The sequence below is a fragment of the Protopterus annectens genome, chromosome 11.part0 (genome assembly GCF_019279795.1).
Source record: "Protopterus annectens isolate FY-2018-M chromosome 11.part0, PAN1.0, whole genome shotgun sequence".
NCBI classification, from domain to species: Eukaryota; Metazoa; Chordata; order Ceratodontiformes; family Protopteridae; genus Protopterus; species Protopterus annectens.
In genome coordinates, this window is record NC_056745.1 from 380,081,783 (window position 1) to 380,107,059 (window position 25,277).

General features: G+C 40.2%; 1 protein-coding gene across 1 annotated transcript in view; it reads left to right on the plus strand.

The window, feature by feature from the left end:
• Nucleotides 1-25,277, plus strand: part of CEP290 (centrosomal protein 290) — a 3,346,332-nt gene that overhangs the window by 2,501,560 nt on the left and 819,495 nt on the right. The window contains exon 36 of the mRNA XM_044087863.1: nt 95-294. Coding sequence (XP_043943798.1) covers nt 95-294 — 200 coding nt within the window. The remainder of the gene's footprint in view (nt 1-94; nt 295-25,277) is intronic.

The following is a 25,277-nucleotide window of genomic DNA, read 5'->3' on the forward strand; positions in this document are numbered from 1 at the left end:
ATTGCATTTTTTTTCTTACAATGCTATTGTTCATACTTTTTTTTATTAAGTATATGCAGTGATTTACACATATATTTTAATATCATTTCCACAGGAGTTGATGAAGAAGCCAGCTGTACCAGTTGCTACCGCTAAGCACTTGGCCCGCTTAGTTGAGCTGGAGCAAATAGTGGCTGAACAGGATAACTCTCTCAGTGTGTTTACAGATAAACTGAAGAAATCTAATCTTGAGTTGGAGAAGCAAAAACAAATAACTGTACAGAAAATCAAAGAACATGAAAACAAAATAGCAGTGTAAGTGTACATCACATTGATCGTTTGGATTGTTTTTATTGTGTGTATTGTTGTTAAAACACTACCTTCATAGTCACTAGTATTAAATTCCTTGTTGGAGGCAAGATTCAGGGACTATCCCCTTACTTTGGAAGGATTCAGAGTATGGCTTCTGGCTTCTTCCACGTGAAAGCAAGTGACCAAGAACATTATGCACTAGTTGTTGAAGAAAATAGAATGGAGTTTGAGGTCTGCTGTGCAGTTGAATAGGCCATACCTCTCAACCTGGAAACATAAAAAATCTAGACAAAGGCCCATGAAAAGTAGGTACAAGTGGCCAAAAACTGTGATGCTAATTAACATAAAATTTGCACTCACAATCATGTAACTCCATCTGTTCCAGTGGCATTGTGGGATATCAACTTGAAGATTGAAGTCACTAAGTAATAATAAATATTGGCAGACATTTGAATTTCAGACTTTGTATCCCTCAGAAAATGCATACTAATGCAAAACCTGTTATTCTAGCAAATATTTAAGTTTACAGGAGCAATATTTAAAATCTGTCCTGTCCCTATGTTTGGGCCTTTGTCCCACCATTATTTTTGACTTCCTTTGTCCTAAGATTTTGTACTCTGAGAGACTGAGTGGCATGATCAGAGACCGTTTTAAAATAGTAGTACAGGACTATTAACTTAAGATATTGAGAGAATAGCAGAATGTGAAAATACCATTTTCTGAAATAAAATAAGTCTGTAACTCAAATTATTGTCATTACCTATTAAGATTTATTCACTATCTTTTCTCCAAAAGTCACAAGATAGAGGTAAAATTTGAGTAAAAATCAGGGACAGTTGAGAAGTACAGTTGACCTTGATGTAACGGCAATACGACTGCAAAGGAAGAAAGGCGAGACTGTGTTATGAAACTACATTCACTAACTAACAAACATGAAACATTTCCTAAAGACCAACCCTGTTATTATCAGAGCAGTGTATAATGTCACAAAACACAAATCATTTAAAAAAGAAAACGAATGCCCGCACTTTTGGCAGTTCTTCAACCAGTTTCAAAGCACGTCCATAGTCACTGTCATCCTAAAACAAAATAATTGGTATACTACTTAGTGTGAAAGCAGACCATAAAACTAGTACTTACTGGATCTAAACCATCATGTTACTGAAGTTACAAGACAGCAAAAGACAAATCTTCTCATTACTAGTAATAAAACAAATGTCTCATGGTCTATATTTCTGTAAACAAACAACTAGTTGCTTATTACAGTTTAAACTGCTATTATATCTGTACTCCAGAGACAAGAAATTCATTTTCTGTGGAAAGAAGCTGAGGAAAGAAGATGCAAGAACTCTACATGTTAGTATGCCATTACCAATAAATAGTCATTGGGTACTAATAGATTATCTTTGCTTTGGTTACCAAATATGAAATTGTTTCAGCTTATTTTTCCCTCCAGGCCAGGCTCCAGCTCTAATAAAATTAAAGTTCTACAGTGGTGACAGAGAGAGGTACCGTCTAAACCCCTGTTAACTTAAGATACTTACTTTACTGACATAGTTAGGGGTTGCAATGCAGCGGCAAATTAATTTTCACGGTGGATAGTTAGTTTTGCTTAGGGGTGAATTTATTACATATAGGGACTGTCCTGCATAAAGAGGTTTGCTCTTGGCCTTGGGTTGGGATAAATTTGTTGCCTTCCACATCTCGATCACTTTAATAACTTGGCTATGACCAGCAGCAATCTATTTGTAATCTTCTATGTATGAAATAAATGTATATTTTCTAAAAAGAAATCTCTGTAACTAACTGCAATATCTGAAAACTGTTTAATGATCTGATCTGAACCCTCAAAGTTGTCATAAAATCACATATTTTGGCGTGGACAGTCACAGAGGCAGAGCAAGCAAGATATTGTAACCTCCTCAGCAATGCCTGTGAATTTCATGGACCTTTCGTTAGGAATTCAAGAATTCGGCATCTTCTTCATTTGGAATCTGTCTCATGTCAAGTAAAGAGATTTAGTTTGCCTTTGGTAATGGTTCCCTGAATCCCTGTCCAGATCCCACTCACAATAGCAGTAACAATATTTGGGTGAGCCTCTGGTGCAGTAAGCTGTTCGGCCATGTAGGTGGGGCACTAATAGTGGCTCAGCTCTGTTACAGGTTGTAACTATTTACATCTAGCTTCAGCAGCGAGGCATGCCCGGACTTCATCTGACAGTAATATGTCAGGGTGGGAAGCAATGATTTCATGAATGGATCACTTCCCAGACCAAGCAGCAGTAACTGGAGCTGTTACAAGAACTTAGTGGGAAGCGCCAGCTAAACTGGGCCACACAACACCCAAAAGTAATTCTGAAACTTTGATCACAATAATATCTGTACAGGATGGCATACTGGTGCATGTCTGAAAGGAGCGCAGCTTGGAGGATTACCCAGGAAATAACATGTCACGTCCATTAATACCATCCGAGGGCTGCCGCTGTGCCTTACCTGGCTGATCTGTGACCAGATGCTCACTGATCACTGTGTGTATTCCATCCATGGGGCAACAAGTGCACGGGGAATCCCAGAAAAGCACACTGTAAGAGGTACTAAATGTTGCTGAAATCTAGTTTATCTTCCCGATGGACTGCAGCAGCTTATAGGTTAACACAAATTTAATGTATATTGGGTTACATTGGGTTACACAGCTCTCAACTAATCTTGGATAAATCTTAATAGAATCAGGGACAAATCCAGAAATAAACTGAGACATTTTTAAAATAGTAGTACTATTAAAAAGAGACATTGAAATAAGAGAACATGTATTACATGCATTATTTTCATTATTTATTAAGTGCAATCTACTTCATTTTGTCCAAAAGTCAGTTTTAGCAAGGATTAAGAGGGACAGCGCTAAAAACTGAGTCAGTTGAGAGGTATGTAGGGTTACTGTAAAACATGCATGAGTATGCTGATAGCATTAATGCCAAAAACACTTGCCATGACAATACCTTTCAAGTGATTTTTGCACTGTATTTTTGGTCTGTTTGGCAAATCATTAAAGACTGAAGTCAGGAAGTAATGACAGATATTTGAGTTTCAGTTTTCATACCCTTCAGAAAATTCACGTTAATGCTAAATTAGATGTTCATCGTGCCATACTGCTGCAGTCATTACACTTGGGTTATCCTGCCGTCAGGCGGGTCCTCGGTTGGCCGAATTCCAAAATCTTGGTCCCGCGTCTGTTGTCGTCGCTTCTTCCCTGACGTCAGAGCGGCAGGGGTATAAAAGAGGCAGCCGACGCCATTTTCTTCAGTCTTTCTTGCCGCGTGGTGCCCAAAGCAGAAGCAGTTCGCAAGTGCCGGTCGGCCAGCTCCTGAGATTTCCGAAAAGGATTTCAGCCGAAGTCTTCTCTAAAGCTAAGTACCCCATTGGGGAAACTTTTCTTGCCTCAGACCGATGTCAGACAAAGTTAATAGTTGCATTTCTTGTGGGAAGCAAATACCGCATAAGGATTTTCACTCATACTGTATTCCTTGCCTAGGCCCAGACCACGACGTCTTGGGCTGCCGCTTTTGTGCTAGGTTCAATAAACGCACTATAAAACGTCAGGCGGAGTTCGCCCTTCATTACTTTGGCAAAAAATTTAACTACAGCATGTCGTCGGATTTTCCGACACCAGGCTTAATGAAAAAACGCAAAGATAAAGATAGGCATCCGAGGCCCAAAACGGATACCGAGACCACGCTTAGGCCTGCCGCTGGATCTCCGGTTCTCAGTGATGCGCCTTCGCAGCCCCTGACTACCGCTGAATCTATTTTACCGGCGACCTCTCAATCTGAAGTTGCAGGCCCTCCGGAGCCGATTACCTCTCTAGACACCGACGCCACTCTTGGCGGGGAACCAGAAAATTTAGCTAGGCCTTCAGCTTCTGAAGGCGTTTTCAAGCCTACTTCTATTACCATTAAATCTTACTCAAAATCTAAAGCCCCTATGAAAATTAGGAAACAGGGTCCTCAGACCCCCTCTCAGCAACCCATGCCTAAAAAGCAGATGCTCAAGATGGCTGAGGATTTAATTACTCTTATCAGGGGTTCTCAGCCCCCCTTAGAAAAAATACCCAGGTTGGAGGAAGACTACCCTTCCTCAGATCAAGCTTCCATTACCTCAGGTTTTTATGAGGACCAGGATTACTCCTATTCTCCCTATGAAGACTCTGATGCAGAGGAATCAATTCCCTCATTTTCCCCCCCAGAGGACTATTCTTTCAGGGAAACCTTGCATACCTTGAGGGAACACTTCCACTGGGAAGGACAGGATTACTCAGATTCTAAGAAAAGCCTTGCCTCCTGCCCCAGTTAAACTAGACAGATGCTACCGGGTCCTTGATTCCCACCAGTTTTTGTATAAAAGCCCTGCTGCTGACCCAGAAACCATTTCACAGGGTCCTAATGGGATTAAGGTCTCTACTGCAAAAAATCCTTTACCTTCTGAAAGAGATTCCAGAGCATTAGAAAGATGGGGGAAGAAGGTGTATACTTCTGCCACTTTAGCCATGAGGGCATTAAACTGCCAATTTCACATGCTAAAATACCAGCAGTTTTTGATCTCCCAATTGAAACTTAAGATGACACAAACAGATCAACCAGATTTAAAAGAGATGCAGGATTTATTGCATGGAGCAGAACAAGTGGGAAAACATACTTTACAGTGTGGTTTTGATTCATTGGAGGCCTCATGTAGAGCAGCTGTTACTGGCTCTGTGATGCATAGACATGCTTGGCTGAAAGAGCAAACCTTACCAGACCATGTAAAAGCAAAGTTATTGGATGCACCATTGCAAAAGGATGTATTATTTGGTGTCAAAGCAGAGGAGGTTTTAAAGAAAATGGAAGAAAAGGCAAAATCTATGCAAACAGTTAAAGATTTCTTGCAGGTACAACCTCCTCGCTTCAGCAGAAACTGGCCATCAAAGAACTGGTCCTTTCCAACCACTGACAGACCCTAAAGGGGTAGGTACAGATGCCCCAGGGGCAGAGGACAACCACAAGGTTCTTACAGACCTAGACAATGGCAAACAACAACTCCAAGTGGTGGAGAAGAAAGGCATCAACCATTCAGGAAGCAAGCTCAATGACTTCCCCCTACGCCTGCCAAACAAACATTCAATGGCAGCACCTTTGGGTGGAAAACTGGCCTTATTTTCAGACAATTGGCACATTATTACACAGGACAAATGGATTCTGGACATCATAAACAGAGGCTACAGATTCCACTTTCATACCCTTCCAAAAATGAAAGGCATGGCAACCCTGCCACAAAATCAATGGGCAGAGGCACAAAAACAAATTTCCGCTCTCATGGATATGAAAGCAATTCAAAAGGTACCTACAAAAGAACAAGGTCAAGGTTTTTATTCAAGACTATTTCTGGTACCAAGGAAGGACAAAGACTGGAGACCCATCTTAGACCTATCTATCCTGAACATGTACTTAGAGGTACCAAAATTCAAGATGCGCACATTACAGCAGCTTCTTCCCATGTTGGGCAAGGATGTTGGGCAAGGAGTCTTGGCTGGTAACGTTGGACCTCAAGGAGGCATACCTGCATGTCCCTATCAGACAAGATTGCAGAAGATACCTCAGATGTCTTGCAGGTACAACGCATTATCAATTCTCTGCATTGCCCTTTGGCTTATCTACTCCACCCAGAGTATTTACGAAATGCCTGGCATCAGTAATTGCATTTTGCAGACAACGAGGAATACAAATCTACCCATATCTGGACGACTGCCTGATCCAAGCGGACAGCAAGGACATTCTACTACAGCATTTGGCATTTGTAATAAAAATGTTAAATTGCCTAGGGTACACAGTAAACAAAAAGAAATCAAAACTGATACCCTCACAACAGATAATATTCCTGGGTGCCAGCTTAAATACAATGGCCCAAATGGTTTATCTCACGCCAGACAAGCAAAGGCAACTGTCTCAATACTTCAGAAAAATGACAACTTTAACCCAGCTTACTGCAAGGAAAATCCTGCAGGCTGTGGGGTTCATGGCATCCTGCATTCTACTAATACCATTTGCAAAGCTGCATATGAGGAAACTACAATGGTACCTGAAAAACTTATGGTCTCAACACAAACACAGCCTGGAAACAATTATACCACTCATTCCATGCCTTCAAAAGGAATTTTTGTGGTGGGCTTAAGCATGCCAAAGAAACACGGGTCTCCCTTTCTGCATACCTCAAGCAAATCAAACCATCACAACAGATGCTTCAGACTATGCCTGGGGAGCACACATGGCAGGTCAGTGCATTCAAGGAAGATGGTCTCAAAAACACATGCACCTTCACATCAACCAAAAGGAGATGCTAGCAGTACAAAATGCTCTTACAGCCTTCAAGGACCTATTGCATCCAGGTCAACTATTAATAAGAACAGACAACACCACAGTTATGTGGTACATAAACAAACAGGGAGGCACGCATTCCTACCCCCTGTGCAGACAGGCAATGACCCTGTGGAACACAGCATTGGCCTTACAAGTACAACTACAAGTGCAATTCCTGCCAGGAAAGGAAAACATTCTGGCAGACAAATTAAGCAGAAATATGACAGATCCTGGGAGTGGGAGTTACACCCTCAAGTATTCTCAATGATAGCACGGATATGGGGACAGCCAGACATAGATCTATTTGCCTCCCACAGCAATTACCAGCTGAAAAAAATTCTGCACAAGGACCTATCATCCACAGGCTCTATCTTTCAGTTGGACAACATTGACAACCTATGCCTTCCCACCTCTACCTCTACTGACAAAGGTTTTACTAAAAGTCAGAGCAGAGGGGCCACAAATGATTCTCGTTGCTCCAGACTGGCCTCGTCAGCACTGGTACCCGCTCCTAAAGAGCCTATCTCATTCACCACCTTAGATCCTACCTCAATTCCCACTTCTGTTGTCTCAGCAAAATTACAAGATCCTCCACAGTCAGCTCAGGACACTAAATCTAGCTGCATGGAAAATACCTTAACTTATCAATCTACACTCCTCTCAAAGGAGGTCCAGAATGTCATCTTGGAGGCCAGGAGACCCAGTACCAGAAAAACTTACTCAGGCAAATGGAAGCGATTTTGTGCATGGAACCAAGCAAAAGGCCTAAATCCTTGTATATTAAATATACCTCAGATTCTACAGTACCTAGCTGACATGTTAAACAGTGGCCTTTCCTTCTCATCCATCAAAATCCACGCCTCAGCTATTTCAGCACATTACAATACGGATCCTCCTTTATTCTCACATCCTTTACTAAGACAGTTCCTCAGAGGGGCAAAAAATATAAGGCCCCCACGACATCCACCAGCTCCAGCTTGGGACCTTAACTTCGTACTGGAAAAATTGACATTACCTCCTTTCGAACCTGCCTCCTCAGCAGAACTGCAATACTTGTCATGGAAAACAGCTCAGCACGCAGGGTTTCGGAGCTACAGTCCCTTATGGCAGTGCAAACTTTCCTCATTTTCCATCAGGACAGAGTCTCTTTACGTACCAACCCTACCTTCATGCCAAAGGTAGTATGCAGTGTGGCTTTGAATCAGGCTATCCATTTACCTACCTTTTATCCAAACCCCCAGAATAAAGGGGAGAGACTACTTCACTCCTTGGACATTCACAGACAACTTCGATACTATTTGGACAGGGCAAAGTCATTCAGAAAATCTGAACAACTTTTTGTGCCTTATGCTGCTGGTGTTCAAGGAAAGGCTATTTCCAAACAGACTATTTCAAAATGGATAGCCCACTGCATCCACTTTTGCTATTCATTTCATGGGAAAACAGTGCCAGGATACATCAGATCACACTCCACCAGGGCAACAGCTACCTCAGCAGCATATCTCAGGGGGGTCCCAACCAAGGACATTTTGGAAGCAGCTACTTGGAGTTCAGTGCACACTTTTACCAAGCACTACCACCTGCCACTATACTCTAAATCTAGAGCGGGCTTTGCCACCACAGTCCTGCAGGGCATTCTAGCCCCTCCTCATTCAGCCTAATACCAGCCACCCTTCCATAGCTTTGGGATTCACCCAAGTGTAATGACTGCAGCAGTATAGCACGATGAACATAGTACAGTTTTGTACCTACCATAAATGTAGATGTTCAAGTGCACATACTGCTGCAGTCCAGGTTTCCCTCCCTCCATCCCCTCTCAGGACAGGGCTTATGACAAACACCTCTAGCATACATCCAACTTGGGGTACTCCTATATGGTGTATTTGCTTACAACTACTGATTGGGTTTATCTACTTATGTAAGTTTGCATAACATCATGTATTGCCTGCCTATTTGGGGGCACCTGACATCTGGGGCAAGAAAAACTGAAGAAAATGGCGTCGGCTGCCTCTTTTATACCCCTGCCGCTCTGACGTCAGGGAAGAAGCGACGACAACTGACGCCGGACCAAGACTTTGGAATTCAGCCGACCGAGGACCCGCCTGACAGCAGGATAACCCAAGTGTAATGACTGCAGCAGTATGTGCACTCGAACATCTACATTTATGGTAGGTACAAAACTGTACTTTATTCTGTCAATGTTCTAAGTTTCTAAGAGCAATATTTAAAAATCATCCCTGTTTTGGGGCATTTGTCACAACATTACTTATGGTTTTGTCCGGATTTCTTGTTCTAAGAGGATGAGAGGTATGGCAATAACATTTAAAAAAAAAAAACGAACATAACTTAGCTTATTTTGCAGCACCATTACTTGTGAGGAATCATTAGGTTCTCATGTCCAAATCTGACAAGCAGTCAGCCGCTGCCTACTTGTGAGGAATCATTAGGTTCTCATGTCCAAATCTGACAAGCAGTCAGCCGCTGCCTAAATTACAAAGCTGATCATTACGTCAACCATAAATTAAAAAAAAATCAGGAATTGAAGGGGCCACTCGGAAATTCGTGGCACCCCATTATTTTGCCCTCAAAACCGGTAAATACCGGGGAATTCGGTACGACTGAGAGGTATGGTATAGACTAAGATTAAACATTTAAATGTAACAGCATACCTTTGGGAAATGAATTATTAGTGCCTCACAGATTCTGGATTCATTCCTGGTCCTTGGCAACTGCTGTGATGAGTTTGCATTTTCATTTTGTTTATGTAATTCTTTTCCATGTATTCTGGCTTTTTCCTGTTTTTCAGGAATTGCTGGTAGATTTTCTTAACTTTCTATTTATGTTGCATTCATTGTGGTTCTATGGTATGATTTTATAAATGAGTTGGTATTCTACTTGAATCTGAAAAAAAATTATTTTGAAGCAGAATCAAAACTCTTGTTTGACCTGTGGAGCATACTGAAGTCTTTGCCTTCTTCACTGCCATTAATTAATCAACTCCAAGGTCAGTGCTCCTCAGGAAAAGCAGAAGTTTCCCACTTTCAATGAATCCTACATCAGATGTAGGTTTTAAATGCATTTTAACACCTGATCTGCCACAAACTTCCCAGACACTCATCCACTTTCGCTGGACATCCAAGCTCTTGTAGGTTTTGACTTTTTGGTATCTGGTGACATCAGCTTTCTGCTTGAACTTATGGAGATAATTCTAACTTCATTTGGTTTGAGGGTGAGATTTTTAAACAAACCAAAGTTGTGGCAATGGGTGCAGCTTTCACCACCATATTTGGAAACTTAGTGATTTTTGCATGGGAAAGTAAATATCTGTTTCCTTCTCCATTTTTCAAGTACGTTAAGTTGTACTTAAGGTTTTTAGATGGCAAATTCATCTTATGGATGGGGGTTCAGATGCTGTCTCAGAATTTCTTGAATATTCAATGGAACAACTGCTTTTTTTGAATTTCACTTACCAAGCAGACAACAAGCAGATAAACTGTCTGGATACCATTATTATTAAAGGAACAAAAGGTATCCAATATATACAGAAGACCGTTTTCAAATAGTTATTTACACTTCAAAAGTTCACACCCATTTTTTTCAAAAGAAAAGACTTGTAAAAGGGCAGTTCATAAGAGTGGCCTGTATGATTTCTGATAAGAACTTATTCAGTATTGAAAGAACTAAACTGGAAACAATGTTTGTAGAAAGGGAGTATCCCTGTGACTTAATAAGGGCCATCAGTGATGAAATATTTGAATAAACCAGTTTTTATACTACTTTTTGGATTACCAGTTTGTCGTTATTTATTGGGTTCCCATTCTAGAGTTGGTGGAAGTCTTTTCTGGTTATTTGGTGTTTCAGTTCTCAAAGTTTGAGCTGTAACCATTTGGATTCATTTTACTCACTAGAAATACCCATATGTATGTGGACATGATAAGATGAAGTGTTTAAGACTACAGATTTAAACGGTTTCTCTTATGGCAGCTAAGGAGATGTGAGAATAGACTAAATAAAAGGCAGTAAGAAACTGGAAGCTCTTGTATATGGATTTGGAGAATAAGGTACAAGTAGTGAAAATATTGTAGTCCCTTTAGATGTATATACAGATCAGACATATTTTATCAACCAGAGGAGAAAATGTGGACAACAGTTAATAGAGTTGAATTTATGTTGGAGGAAAAGAGGGCAAGAGTTAAGTGGGATATGTTGATCCTCCCAGTAGAGCAGGATGGTTTAGAATTACCTGATTTGAAGGGATATTTTTGAGCCACACAGTTAAGACGCTTACACACAACACAAGCACAAGATTATAACTCAAAGTGGAAAGGGATAAAGATGAAGCAGGGGGGTTCATAAAATAAAGAGAGAGTGGAATTTTGCATGCAGATTCTTAAAAAGAATAATAACCACCATACAGAATATTATATTCATAATGTTGCAGAATGTATTCAGGAACTAAGCTAACATGAGAGCTGAGAAAGGAGATTTTGACACAGGGATGACTGCAAATATGAGTATAGAAAACAGGCAAGAGGGGGTTAGAATTTACTGGAGAAAACTGGCAAAAGCACCAAGCTTTTGGGAGCAAATAACTATAGAGTGAAAGGTAATAGAGTGAGATGATTTGCACTGCAGGTTAGAAACTGCCTTGCCTATCAGGGATTGATATCAGAGTATAGGCTAAGGGAAAATGATATGAGAATCCTTAGTGAAACACCTGCTCATGTAGAGTTTTTTCTCAAATCTAGAAGAGAAGCTGCTGTTAAAAAAAATGAGATAATTGGTAGGGCATATACATATTGCATGGTAACTACAAGAATCGGTCAGAGGAAGTTAGAAAAGATGAGAAGAGGGACAGGAGAAGCAGTTTACAGGAGAATGACTGGACACATGTTTATGGCTCCCAAGTATGTAGCGAAGTCCAAAAGGTTTAGATTTTTTTTCTTGAAAGAGTTTGTGTAGATGTTTTGTACCCCACACAGGCTTTATAGAATTCTTCCTCAGGTAGATGACAAATGTTGGACATGGGTTGGGGAAGAAATTGGTAACTGGGAACATATTTCTGGGAGTTTTCAGATTTAAAAATTCCCTACAGAGTACTTTGTCAGAAATATTGGAGGACCAAATAGCTGTAACTAAGGAAATTATTCTTTTGAGTTGGGATGTAGGACCAGACTTGCTTAGACATAGTAAAGCCTTACTAAGTTTAATTCTGTTGGCTAACAAAAGAACAATTACTAGAAAAAGGAAATAAGTATGTAAACCAGCCTTATTTAAAATGTTGAATATTGTAAAAAATATAAAAGAACTGGAAGAGAAATTGTTAAAAAAGGGAAGGACAAATTACATATAAATAAATGGAATTTGTGGGAACAGTACATGCAGAATAATCTTTAGGATGATGTGTGAGGTTTAAGGCAAGGCAGGCATTGAGCAATTTATGTAATGTTGGATGGAAGGAAAGTTGTAAAGAAAGAAAGAAAGAAAACATGTAATTTATAATGTAAGCAGAAAAATTATAATGTGTTTTTTTACTAATATGTATATGCCTATGGCCTAAGTGATAATTTAGTAAAGGTGTTGATAAGAAGAAAGATTAAAATGAAAAAGAAAAAAGCAACATAAGGGAATGCAAGATTTTAGCTTCTTGCATGGAAATTTCTAAAAGTATCTAGGAGAGCTGAAACCATTCTAGATGAAAGAAGAGCTTATTTCTATATGTTTTGTCACTACTGTTAGTTCTGTTCATCGTTCTGGGGATTGTCAAAGAGTAATGTTAAATTTTTCTATTTAATTTCTAGTCCAGCTGTAAAGATGAAGTTGATTGAAATTATTTGCTGCCATATCATTTTCTGCAATGTTACTGAAGGCTGTCCCTTTTTCTTTGAAGTCTGTATGGAGATTCTTAAAGATCAAAATTGTTCAAACAATTAATTTCTCCGTATTTTTATTGTGAAAAGCACATAATTTTGGTATTATTGATGTTCATCATTAAATCACTGTTTCAGTAGTCTAAACTATATAGGACGTCCTGTCAAGGATCGGACCAGCTGGCCAGCTTTCAACTCCGTAGGATACCATCTACATGCCGTAGCCACTAAATAGCTCAAGGAGAGCAGTCTTGCTAGTGCTTTACTAAGGCTGGGCAGATAAGTACCTCATTGGGGAATCCCTTCCACGTCATCATTTTTTGTGAAGAAAAGTTGTTCTTTTTTGTCAGAAGTATTTGCTGAAGGCTATAACTGGGGTTTTTAGTAGTTGTCATTAAAAATTTTACCACATATTTTTTTGGTCATTATTGTCTTTCAAATTACTGATTTTCTGAGTTAAAGTTTTACTTTTTGGTCAAAACTTGTAGCTTGGACTAGGACTTGTGGTTATGGGGCAGTTGCCCCAAAATTTATTTTTCCTGTTAGGTTGTTTCACCAAGTATCCTAAACTCTGTTACACAACTGTCAGACACATTTATCAGTAGACAGAGAGTCGTTAGTCCCTATGTGGAGTCCTTTATTTGTCACATTTTGTGATTAAAAGTTTTACTTTTCTGTCAAAAAGTGTTGTTGGGGATTGAAGGTAGTATGTGGTGGTTGTCACTAAAAACTTTTACCTTAGAACTTAAATTTTCTGTGAAAAGGTAGGACTGAGTCTTCAAAGCTGCACTAATCACTTGTCAAACCCCCATTGTGGCAAGGACAAGGACCTGGGTTCCAGTGACTTGATCACTGAGCCACAAGAAGAGAAATGCTATATTTTGAGGCTTTGGTCTTGATTCTGGTTTCTCCTTCACCTCAGTCACTGATGATTAACTCTATCGTGGCCATCTGTTGTTCCTCAGACTGCTTATCACTTTCTCTTCTTTCCTCTGGTGCTGTTCCTCAGGAAGCCACTAAGGACTGGGAGGGAGGCAGGCACATCCTCTGTTGCTGTTCAGCTACCCATGTCAGGAATGGGAGAACTATTCTTGTTATCAGAAATGGGATCAGGTGATGCTGCTTCATTCCTAGGGAAGGGATGAGCTTTCAAGATGCTGCTTTTGTGAGATCTTCCAGAAGAAGGAAACATAAAGTTAAACATTTAGCTTTTCCTAAAGCAGGTAGGGGACCGGTTGGCTTTATTAAAGGTTTATTTAAAGCTTTTCAGTTGTCCATGTGGAATCTTCCACTCATTCATAAAGGAAATATTTATTTTCTCTCTCTCTCTCTGTCATGTTCTGATCACCAGTCTGAGGGACAGGATTTATGAAGTGATGTATTTTTTTATGCTATTGCCAGAATGAAATGCTTGTTTTGCTAGAAGCAAAAGAAATACCAGAAGCCCAGCAAAAATATTATGTTTTGTTACAAAATTATTTTACTCAGCCTGCAGCTGTTTCTGCTGTATTGCCAGCCTTAGAGATTTCTTTGCAGCCAGCATTTGCCTGACAGTCAGCCACCTGCTCCAGAATGTCTGATAAATTATAATGTGCCCTGGTCCCACAGATTCCTTTTTTTCTAATAGCAGGTCACATATTGCTCATTATTTTGATAATGGCCTGGGTAAGTTTTCTGTCAAAAATCCACTTCTCCCAAATCCTTAAAGCAGCTAACCTTATTACTTCTGACAAGCTGGGAAAAGCCATGGTAGGTTGGGAAGAAAGTTTATACTACTACTTTTGCAGTCAGAATATTTGAATTGTCAGGCTCACATGTCTTAAGTTTCTGCTGACTTCCTTTGAGAATATGAAAAAGTTAATCGTTGGCCTATCTTCTTCAAAGATTAAGGCATCTCTGAATTCATTAGTATCTTCTGCTTTAGGCAACCAAGAATTCTCTAAAATGTGCTTATGACACTGCTGATGTTGTTTCTAGAACATTTTTTGTGGAGTCAGTGATAAGATTTGCCTGATTAATTTCTCAGAATTTACTAAAGGATATCCACACTGAGATCCTGAATGCTCCCAGGATAGAGAGATGTTATCTGGTGCTTCCTCTGCTGAGGCCCTTAAAAGATTGGAGGTGTGGGAAAAGGTTCATTCAGAGGGTTACCCAGATTTTTCAACCCTCCTTGTCAAAATGTAATTGAAACTTGTTTTCTAGTTCAGGTTCATTTTTCAGGAAACAGAATAAACAGTCGCAGCCAGACATAGGGAAACAGAATTTCAAAAGGCAATGGCAGGGAGGTTTAAAAAGGAAAGGAAGATTCTCCCAAAACCAAGAACAGTCTTAGAAAAAAGACTGACTATATGCCCCTTCATGTGCTTTCTGCTTCCCACCCTGATATCCTGTAAAGCTTTCCCAAGTCTAAGTATTCACTTTTCCGTGTGGTACCAGATAATGTCAGACACTAGGAGTCTGAAAATCATTCAAGAAGGCTATAACTGACAGTGCAGCTCCCTTCCTCTTTTTCAAGGGTTTCCTCTTCATCCAGCTAATCAAACCATTCTGGTTCCCCCTATCCTGGATTAGATGCTGTATCAGGGAGTTATAGAACCTGTTCCCCCAGAATTAAGAGGGAAATTATTTCATTCAAGGATCTTTCTAGTGCCATAGAAAGAAGAACCCTGGAGACCTGTCCTACATCATTATTTCTAAACCTTCACATCACATTCCAGTTCTCAGTTCTCAAAGATTATAGCTGCTTTTTATGTATTTCTGTGTAAGTTTTACATTTTCAGTGTTCTGCTTTTCCCTTTGGTTTGTCAACACCTTTAAGTGTTTACAAAATGCCTATCTTCTGTAATAGTCCATTGTTGGTTTCAGTGCATTCATATGTTTCCAAATCTATATACAACTGACATAGTTTTGTGGATATTTTCACAAGTTGTCAAGAATCTCTGTCTTGGGTAAAAAAAAAAAATCTCAGCCTGGGTTTTCAGGAGAGTATACCAAAATCTTCTCTTATCCCATGTCACAGGATAGTGTTTCTTTTATGTCTACTGGACACATCTCTCATAATGACTTTTCTTCCTCAGAACAAAGTAGAATGTTGCAAAGAGCAGTGTCTTAATATTTTGCTGCCAGATGTCGGCATCTGCCAGGAAATATCTCAGAATTCTAGGTTTCATGCCTCTACTATTCCTCTGGCCAAATTTCACATGAGGAATGTTTATTAGTTTATGAAATCAGTTTGGACCCAACACCAGCAGCCCCTTTCAATTCAAATTCCAATATTGGGGAGTTGTGAAGAATAAGTTACTATGATGGGTGAATCAGCTGTCTGTCATCCCAGGTCTCCCTTTTTTCTCTTTAAGACCCTAGTCAATCTGTAAGCATTTGAGTCTGGCATAATGGTTAAGATCTTCACTTTACAGAGGAAAGGTACCGGGTTTGATTCTAACTTCAGATTATTAGCTAGGCTTAAAATGACCCTTCAGAGCAGTTAATCAAGTATTCACCTATGAACCTTTAATTGCAGAGCTGTGTCTGAGTGAGTGAAAGTCAGGAGCCTGTAGAATAAACAAAAACAAAGCAAAATGCATGCATGTCAAAGGAGTGATGGCTTTAACAATTGCTGTCAAATCTCTGAACCATTTTGGACTCCAGACCCTCTGCTAGTAATCACAATCAATACCGCAGTGATGTTGTACATAAACAAGGGGGGGACCAGTTCCTGCCCCCCCTTTACATACTAGCTGTGTTAGCCTGGGATTTAGAGACTGAGTTCAGTCTGTACCTCCAGGCTACTAACTTTTCATCAGAGCAAAACATATGACAGACAAGCTGAGCAGGACCAGGAGTAACTCACTCTAATGGAAGTTGCACTTGAGAGTCTTCCAAAGATTGTTCCATCTGTGGAGAGATATAGATCTTCTGATTTAGAGGTAAGATGATGGTGTAGATCTGTTTGCCTCCAGCCACAACAGACAATTAAATTCTACCCCAGGCTCCTTTCACACAGGCCTGGAAGACATATGCCTTTGGATCTCATGATCTAGAATGTTCCTGCATTCTTTAGCACACTTTTCTCTGATATTCAGGGTTCTTCTAAAGTTGCAGAAGGACTCTCCAAGAATAACTGTGGTGCCCTTCTTTTGGCCCAGGCATCAGTGATTCTCCCTTACTATGAAAATGGCCATGGGTAATTACCACAAGTTTCCTCACAGAATAGACTTACTCATACAAGATGTGTTGTTTGCTATACTTCCAACCTTCAGCATCTTCAAAAGACTGCCTGGATGATAGAATTAGTACATTTATTTCTGAGGACATGCAGCAGATGTAAAAGAAGCACAAGAAACCAGTTACCAATAAAATCATGTAGGAGTAAGTGGAAGAGATTTTTTCATTTGGTGCCCTGACAAGAACCAGGACCCTTTCAAAGGCTTAGACTTCTTGGTTCTGTAGTATTTGTGGGAGTGATTATCCTCTGACCTTTTTTACTCTGTCAAAGATTCAGCTTCAGGCCATCTGTGCTTGTCTATTCTAAGATCCTCCGTTTCTAACATGTCTCAAGTAAAACAGTTTTTGAAAGGGGTGTGTTTTGTATCTGTCAACTTAGGAGGCAAGTGAATCCTTCTTGGGATCTTATTTTTGAACTGGAAAAACTTGCACTTTCCTTTTCAACCTGCTCATGAGGCTATCTGCAGTTATTTTTATTTGGAAAACAGTGTTACTCCTTGATCTGACTTTTACAACTTGAATATCTGAGTTTCAGGCTATTATATTGAGTCACCTTTGGCTCATTTTTCGCAAGGATAATGTAACTGAGAACAAATCCTTCCTTTGTGCCTAAGGTTGTTTTAGTGTTTACAGTGAGTAAGGGAATTCATCTCCTGGTTTTCTTAACAGAACATAAAATCTAAAGAGAGAATTTTACACACGCTGAATGTCCACAAGCAACGCCGATACTAGGCAGGAAAAAACATTCATTACTTCGCTTCAGTGTTTATTTCCTATGAAGGTAAGAAAAAGGTGCATTCAGTATTAAAGCAGACAATTTCTAAATAGTTGTCTCATGCTCTTTTTGTTATTCTCACTTTAAAATGACACTTCCAGGCAAGGTTAAGATCCATTCTACCAAGGCTCTAGCTACTTTTGTTACTTTTTGGAAATGGGTGTACTCTAGAAATGTACTAGAGGCAGCAACCTGGTCATCTCCAAAACCTTTACCAAGCACTGCAAACTAGATTATTTCTGTAGTCTAGAGCAGGCTTGCTTAGGAGTATTCTTCAAAAGATCCTGGAATCTGATCCTTCTTCCGCCTCCATTTTTTTCTAAGCTCTGGTACTCGTCCCATATAGCTTAGGCTAGTACAACAGGGTTCTAATGATGAACGTAGTATAGTTGTCTAAGAAAACTTACCATAACAGTAGGTGTTTGAATAGATCACTGTAACAGTAGCTACACCTTCTGTGTAAACCTCTCTTTTTTTAGCTATTTTTATGCCAGGGTATGGGATTTCTGTTATTACTGTTCCTATTTGGCAGGATTGTAGCCTTCCTCTTCTGAGACAGAAGTCTCTGAAGTATTAGTCACTAAATTTATACTGCTCTTCTCCTGCTGTACTGTGGCTAAGGTGCACAGCAGGTGCTTTGAAGCTTTGAAAGCTGGCCTGCTGGTCCAACCTTAGCAGGACATTCCATATAGCTTAGATTACTGCAGTGGTGATCTATTTGAGTATCTACTGTTATAGTTAAGTTTACTTATGTAACTGTAATTTTTGTCTGCATCTAGCTTAGGTTGTCCTGCATGGTGACTGTTCATGTCTTTTGGACAGTAGTTAGATCAGTTTTCAGTAGTTCATTACTGATGTTGTATAGTGACTGCACTGACCTTTGCTGCTGATCACACTGTCTAGAGATGCCTTCTTCTTCTGGCGTTTTCCCGGTTAGGGGTCACCACAGAGCATCACCTGTCTGCTCATGATTGGCAGTGGAGTTTTACTGTGTCGAGTTGCCAGCCCGACACCCAACCTTCCACGGAAGGCACACACACACACACACACACACACACACACACACACACACACACACACACACACACACACACACACACACACACGCACACACGCATGCACACACACACGCACACACACACACACACACACACACACACACACACACACACACACACACACACACACACACACACACACGCACGCCTAGGGCCAATTTAGAGTATCCAATCCACCTACAGCTTGTCTTTGGGATGTGCGAGGAAACCGGAGCACCCGGAGGAAACCCACGTGACCACAGGGAGGACATGCAGACTCCGTACAGAAGGCACCCCAGCCAAGGATCGAACTGGAGAACCTCTTGCTGTGAGGCGGCAAAGCTAACCGCTGCATCACAGCGGCTGCCCACTGTCTAGAGATGCCTATGAAGTGCAAATTATAGTGCCACTCTCTTGTTTCTAAATTAGCAGTTTTTGTTTCCATAGTCTAAACATTTTTATTTAGTTGCATTTATATATTAAGACATTTCCTTCATATTGTGTACATTAATTTGCAGAAGTTGTGATCTGATCTTTTAGATCTTAGAATTTTGTTATAAGTTGTGTGTTAGTATTTCAGAGAAAGTTTGTGTGTCTCTTTGAAGTGCATGCATTAGGAAAGTTTCACAAATACTACTTCTGTTTTGTTTGAAATTCAAAATGCTAATGAGGTACTGTTTCCTGGAGTCCCTGAGTGTATCTTGTAGCTGCTGATATATAGCGATGGTTGTGAACTGCACAGTAATTGATTTCTACATTCTTTCATCCTTGACTATTGTAGGTTTTAAACTGGATGTAGTCACTGGAACATCACTTGGTTTTCATATAAGTTTTTCAGCCTGCTGAAGATGAACTTTGTCTCAGTTTATGCAAGAAAGCAGATTGATTTGACATCTGGATATCTGAGAAGATTGTTCTGTTTGTTCATGTGCAATGGATGATAGGGATGGATTGTCACCGAACCTTATGTCTTGAATGTGCATTGATGCTGTATGCATTTGTTTTTTTAATTGCTTCCTAAGAAGTGCTGGACATCATGTGTAGGAACAGGGCTGTCTGGCTGTACAGTGCTCCAGAATATCCTTCCATGAGGGCCACCCAAGATTATCGTAGCTGGGGACTCTGTCCCATACATTAAGGAATGAATGAAAATGACAATATCAGATGTTTAAGTTATGTACTCACCATAACTATGCATCTTTGTTGTCCATTTTCATTCTTCCTCAACTCCCACCCTCTGTCCCCCTCTCCTTATCCCTTGGGAGTGACCTGGTGAGGTATGTGGTTCATAGGTGTGTACTAGGCTAATAACCCTGGAGCCTTTACAAGCCTAGCCCATAGGATTACCCTGGCATCGTGCCACCCGTCCTTAGTCCCCAGTGCCTCTGGCAAGTAGAGCCACTGGAGTGATCCCTGGGGTGAATTTTCTATTTCCCATCCACTTTTCAAGATTTCTCTTGAAGAGGGCCAGTGAGGTGCTCTGTTTGATATGTATGGAAAGTCTGTTCCATAGCATGGGTAGTCACTGAGTTATGAACCTGTCCCTCCAGCACATTCTGTTGATTGTGGTAATGAGGTTAAGGTCTCTGGAGTGTGTGGTGCGGAGGGATTGGGATTTCTTTAGAAGTAGCATTTCTGACAGAGCTGGGTAAGACATGACATTGTAAGTCAAGCAGAGATCGCCTCTAAGTAGGCAATATGAGACAGAGAATAGTTGGAGTATTTTGAGTCTGTCCATATAGGACAAGTGTTTAAGGCCTAGGATCCTCTTTGTGAGGTAGTTTTGCAGCCTTTCCAGTTGTTGCAGGTGTCTAGTGAGGTATATGCCAGATGGGGCATTGTACTCGATGATTGGCCTAATGAGGGAAGAGTAGAGGGAGACAATGACCTCTTTCTTCCTGGATGCAAAACCTTAAGTAATGAGATGTGCCACATGGAAGGACTTTCTGACTACAGTAGCAATGTGGTGGTCAAAAGAGAGGTTGCTGTCAGCCTGTGTTCCCAGATCTCTTATAACGCCTTCTGTGTTTAGTGGACTACCATCAGTGTGGTAAATCCTGGGAACTGGGGTTTTCCCAAAGGGGATGACGACACATTTTTTGGCATTGAGCTTAAGGCCATGGTTCTGACACCAGTTGTTGGTCTCAGTGAGGCCTTTCTGTAGGATGTCAGCATCACTTGGGGAGTTAATAATGGCTCCCAACTTGCAATCGTCTGCGAACTTTATCAGCCAAGAGTCCCTCCGTGTTGGCCTGTACTTCTGAGAAGTAGATACCAAACAGGAGAGGACCCAGGACTGATCCCTGTGGGACTCAACTCATGACTGGTCGGCAGTCTGACTTGGAGTCGTCTACTTTCACACTGTGGGTTCTGTCTGTGAGCCAGTTTACAACCCACCTAGTAATATAGTGGTTGATGCCTAGCTTAGTGAGTTTTTCTATGATTCCTGAGTGGGGAATGGTATCAAAGGCCTTGGCCAGATCAAGGTAGGCTGTATGAACCACCTTGTCTTCATCCACAGCTCTGGTGACTGACTCAAAGAAGTCGACCAAGTTGAGCAGGCAGGATCTACCCTTCACAAAACCAAACATTGTTCCCACTTTGAGCCACTACTCTGTTTCTATCCTGTTTTTCTAGTTATGATCATAAGCATTTATGTCTTTTGGCATGTTTAGCAGCAGCAAACTTGATTTGAGGTAATTTGGCAAATTAGGGACATTATGGGTAAAGGGAGGAGCTCGAGAGTCAGATCCAGGAATTTAGAGATTGACTGAGATGGATACAAGACCCATACATTGAGGAAGAATGAAAATGGACAACACAGATGCATAGTTATGGTGAGTACATAACTTAAATTTATGCAGGATTTGAAACAAATCTTTGTCTCTTCTTTTCCTGAGTTTCAGAAAATTATCATTCTAAGACTTCTTTTGTTCATAGGCAGCCTAAACAGCCTTCTAGGGGCAAGAAGGCTTCTAGGAGAGTTTTTGCAGACAGGCGTTCTCCATGTGCTGAAAGTCAAAAGCCTTTTTTCCCTGAAAAATCTGCTACTATTTGACATTCAGCCACTCCTACTCCTTGGCCAGATTCCTCTGTCCCTCAAGTTGAATGTTTCTTTTCCTTTTAGCAACAGATAATCACAGATACTTGGGTACTTTCCTTTAGCCAAAATGGTTAATGTGAAGTTCTTCAATCTCGCTGTTTATTCTTACACGTGGGTTCGGAGCCGAGCCATTGGCTCCAAGTTGGCCGCTTTACTAGTTAAAGATCTCAGAATAGCTCGAAGCCAGGCCCATATCCCATTATGCTCTCTGTCCAACCCCAGATCTAGTTTGTCGCTGCAACTGATCACAAGGTCTGTGGAGAGCTCGGGCCAGTAGAATTTATTTCTTTATCTTTGGCCTATTTTTTTGAAGTGTTTATCTAAAAAGTTTAATATTTATCTTAGTCTACACTCTTTCTAGGGTTTTTAGGCAGTTAGCCTCTATTTGCGTTAGTGTATAACTCCACGTTATTACAGAGCGGTTTGCTGTCAGCCTTTGGCCATTTTTTTTCGTTCGTCAATTCAGTTTACAGTTTAAATTACAGAGTGGTTGCTCTAAGCCTTTGGCCATTTTTCTTTATCAATACAGTTTGAATTTAAAATTACTGTTCTTTCCTTGTTTTTACTACCCTATCCCTTTGAAATTCAACTAGTAGTAGTTAGTGTGTGTGTGTGTGTGTGTGTGTGTGTGTGTGTGTGTGTGTGTGTGTGTGTGTGTGTGTGTGTGTGTGTGTGTGTATGTGTGTGTGCTATCATTGTTTTTATATATATATATATATATATATATCTATCTATCTATCTATATGGGTCTACCTGAAACCACCGAAAGTCCACAACGCCGACAACGAGAACACAGACACCAGAAGATCGACAGTGGAGATGATCAAAAGCTGAGAATCCTGACCCTGAGAACGCTGACATGTTAAGGTAAGTGTGCGATAGGGATGGACGTTAGGGTCAGGGTGTGGGTAAGGTAAGTGTGTGATAGTGACGAACGTTAGGGTAGGATGCGGGTCAGGTAAGTGTGCGATAGTGACGAACTTTAGGTTTAGGGGCGGGTTAAGTGAGTTAGGGTTAGGGTGCAGGTAAGGTAAGTGTGCGATAGTGACGGACTTGAGGGTTAGGGGTGGATTAAGTGAGTTAGGGTTAGGATGCGGGTAAGGTAAGTGTGCGATAGTGACAGGCTTAAGTGTTAGGGGCGGATTAAATGAGTTAGGGTTAGGGTGCAGGTAAGGTAAGTGTGCGATAGTGACGGACCTTAGGGTTAGGGTTTGGGTTAAGATTAATGCATAGATAGTTGTGTATGTAAGGTTTAGTGTAGGTTTATAAGGTTTTTGGTGTGCTTGTGTTGTGTGCGTGTTTTTCGGGAAAGGTATTTGTTTTGTTGATTGTCGGGATTGTGGTTTGTTCTGCATGTGAAGTTTCGTGTTTTTGAACTTTCGGTTTTGTCATGTCACTTATTTCGTTGTTGGTGTTTTGGCATGTCGGTGTTATCAAGTCGACCCATATATATATATATATATATATATATATATATATATATATATATATATAGTGTGTGTGAAGTACTGAACTTTTCTCATCCCTGGTTGTGCAGGGACTTAATATTTTGTTCAGTTTGTGCAGATTACTGCTGTTTTTGTGCACTTATTGTGATCGAAGTTGATCAGGGCTCCGACAACTTCTGTTTTTTCATAATATGGTGGATCAAAAGGAAAAACAGAGGTCTGGCTTCAAGAAGTGTAATTGTGGGCAGAAGATGTCCATTATTGATGGACACGTTAGTTGTGTCTTTTGTTTGGGGCCTGTACACCTCCAAGAAGATTGCTCTATCTGCCACTCCTTCAGCAGTAGGGTCTTATTATTATTTTTTTCAAAACACATTTTATTTATTTTGCTAAGTACAACAGACACAATAGAAAAATACACGAATACAACAAATAGTAAGCTATACTTAAGCCTTAGTACCTCAATGGTTAAAAATCATAACCTATATACATACGTGCCAATATGCATCAGAAAGAAAAAAAAGAAAAAAAAAACAGTAACAGTGCTGTACAAAATGCAGACTCCAAATGCTAAATTTTAAAAAATAGTATAGATATAACATCTACCTTATTATAATACCACACCCAGCTTGCCAAATATTGAGGAAATGAAGGGAGTTTAAGACGCAAACAACGGATAACCTCCTTGTTCAGGAACGCACCGGGGGGGGGGGGGCAACCCCCTTTACAGATAAGTCTGGTTAGGGCAGACAGTAATGAGTAAGGGGCAAAACAAGCTATATAAGTGGTGTTCAAGATCAGTCCGTTAAAAGGAGAAAAATAAAGTCCCATTATTCCTGATATGATGCTCGTTTGTGGGGATCAATTATTATCAGTTTTTGGGAAGTAATATACTTAATTGCCAGATTTTTAAAGTCCCTCCATGACAATTTAGAGCGATCAATCCAGTGTTTGGTAATATAGAATTTTATTAGAAGACAGAGTGTAATTAGAGCCCTAAGTTTCAGCTTGGGTATTTTAAGACGGGTAATGTGTAAGGCCATCTCCCAGGACAAGGTGGATTTATGGTATCCCATTTGATAGAGCCTTACTTTGAGAGAACACCAAATACTGTGAGAGTATTTGCAGAACCACAAAATGTGGATAATATCAGCATGGGGAGAGGAACAACAGGAGCAGGAAGAAGAGCCATATGGGTTAAATTTATTCATACGGACCGGAGTTAAATATAAGTTATTAGTGATCATGAATTGTGTGTACATGAGTTTTTTAAATGGAGAATACTTAAGGGTAAGCTTTATTGATAGAGTCTTCTGTTGTAGAGTCAAGTTGGCGCTCTGTTGTTCCCAGTATTCCGCAAACATAATTTTCCCGTAATTCAGATACAAAGAAAAAGCTTTATAAGCTATAGAAATCAAGTGTTTTCTACTCGATACGTTTTGTAATAAATCTGCTATGCGATTATGGTCTGCTTCAGAGCTGGGGTAGCTGATAAAAATGGATGAGGAGAGCTCCCTTAGTTGTCTTCAGATAATAGTATATTTTTTGGGCAATGCCAAAGTATCTCGGAAATCTGTTAGTGAAAGGTGGTTAAGTTTGTGTATATCCCATAAAGTTAAGTCCCTAATAAATAGGTAGTTAGTTAAGTTGATCATTTTACTACTCATCACTAAGTTTAGGTTAAGATGGATAGGTTGAAATATTAGAAGAGCATTACTTAGGTTAAGAGATTGGAAGAGCTCCTGTAGAGTCTTAATTAACCCCTTCAAAGAGTGACGTAATTTTAGTTTCTTAAGGTTAAATTTGTGTAAGAAAGGCAAAGCTCCAGGATTAAGGTCATGTTTAAGAGCATGGTTATACCACATTTTAATCCATAAGGGGGTACATGTAGATGGGTTCGGATGATGGTTAGCAATAGTAAGTATCTGATTTGCGTGGATAATTCTGTAGTATAATAAGAAATTGGGCAATTCCAATCCCCCTAACGATTTAGATAAGTAAGCCTTTGATATGAAATCCTAACAGATTTAGGGTGCCAAATGAATTTTGCAAAAACTTTATGAATTCTGTTGAGAAAAAGAGTTGAAACCGAAGATAAAGAAGAGTTAAGATGATAAAGAAGTTTAGGGAGTACATTCATT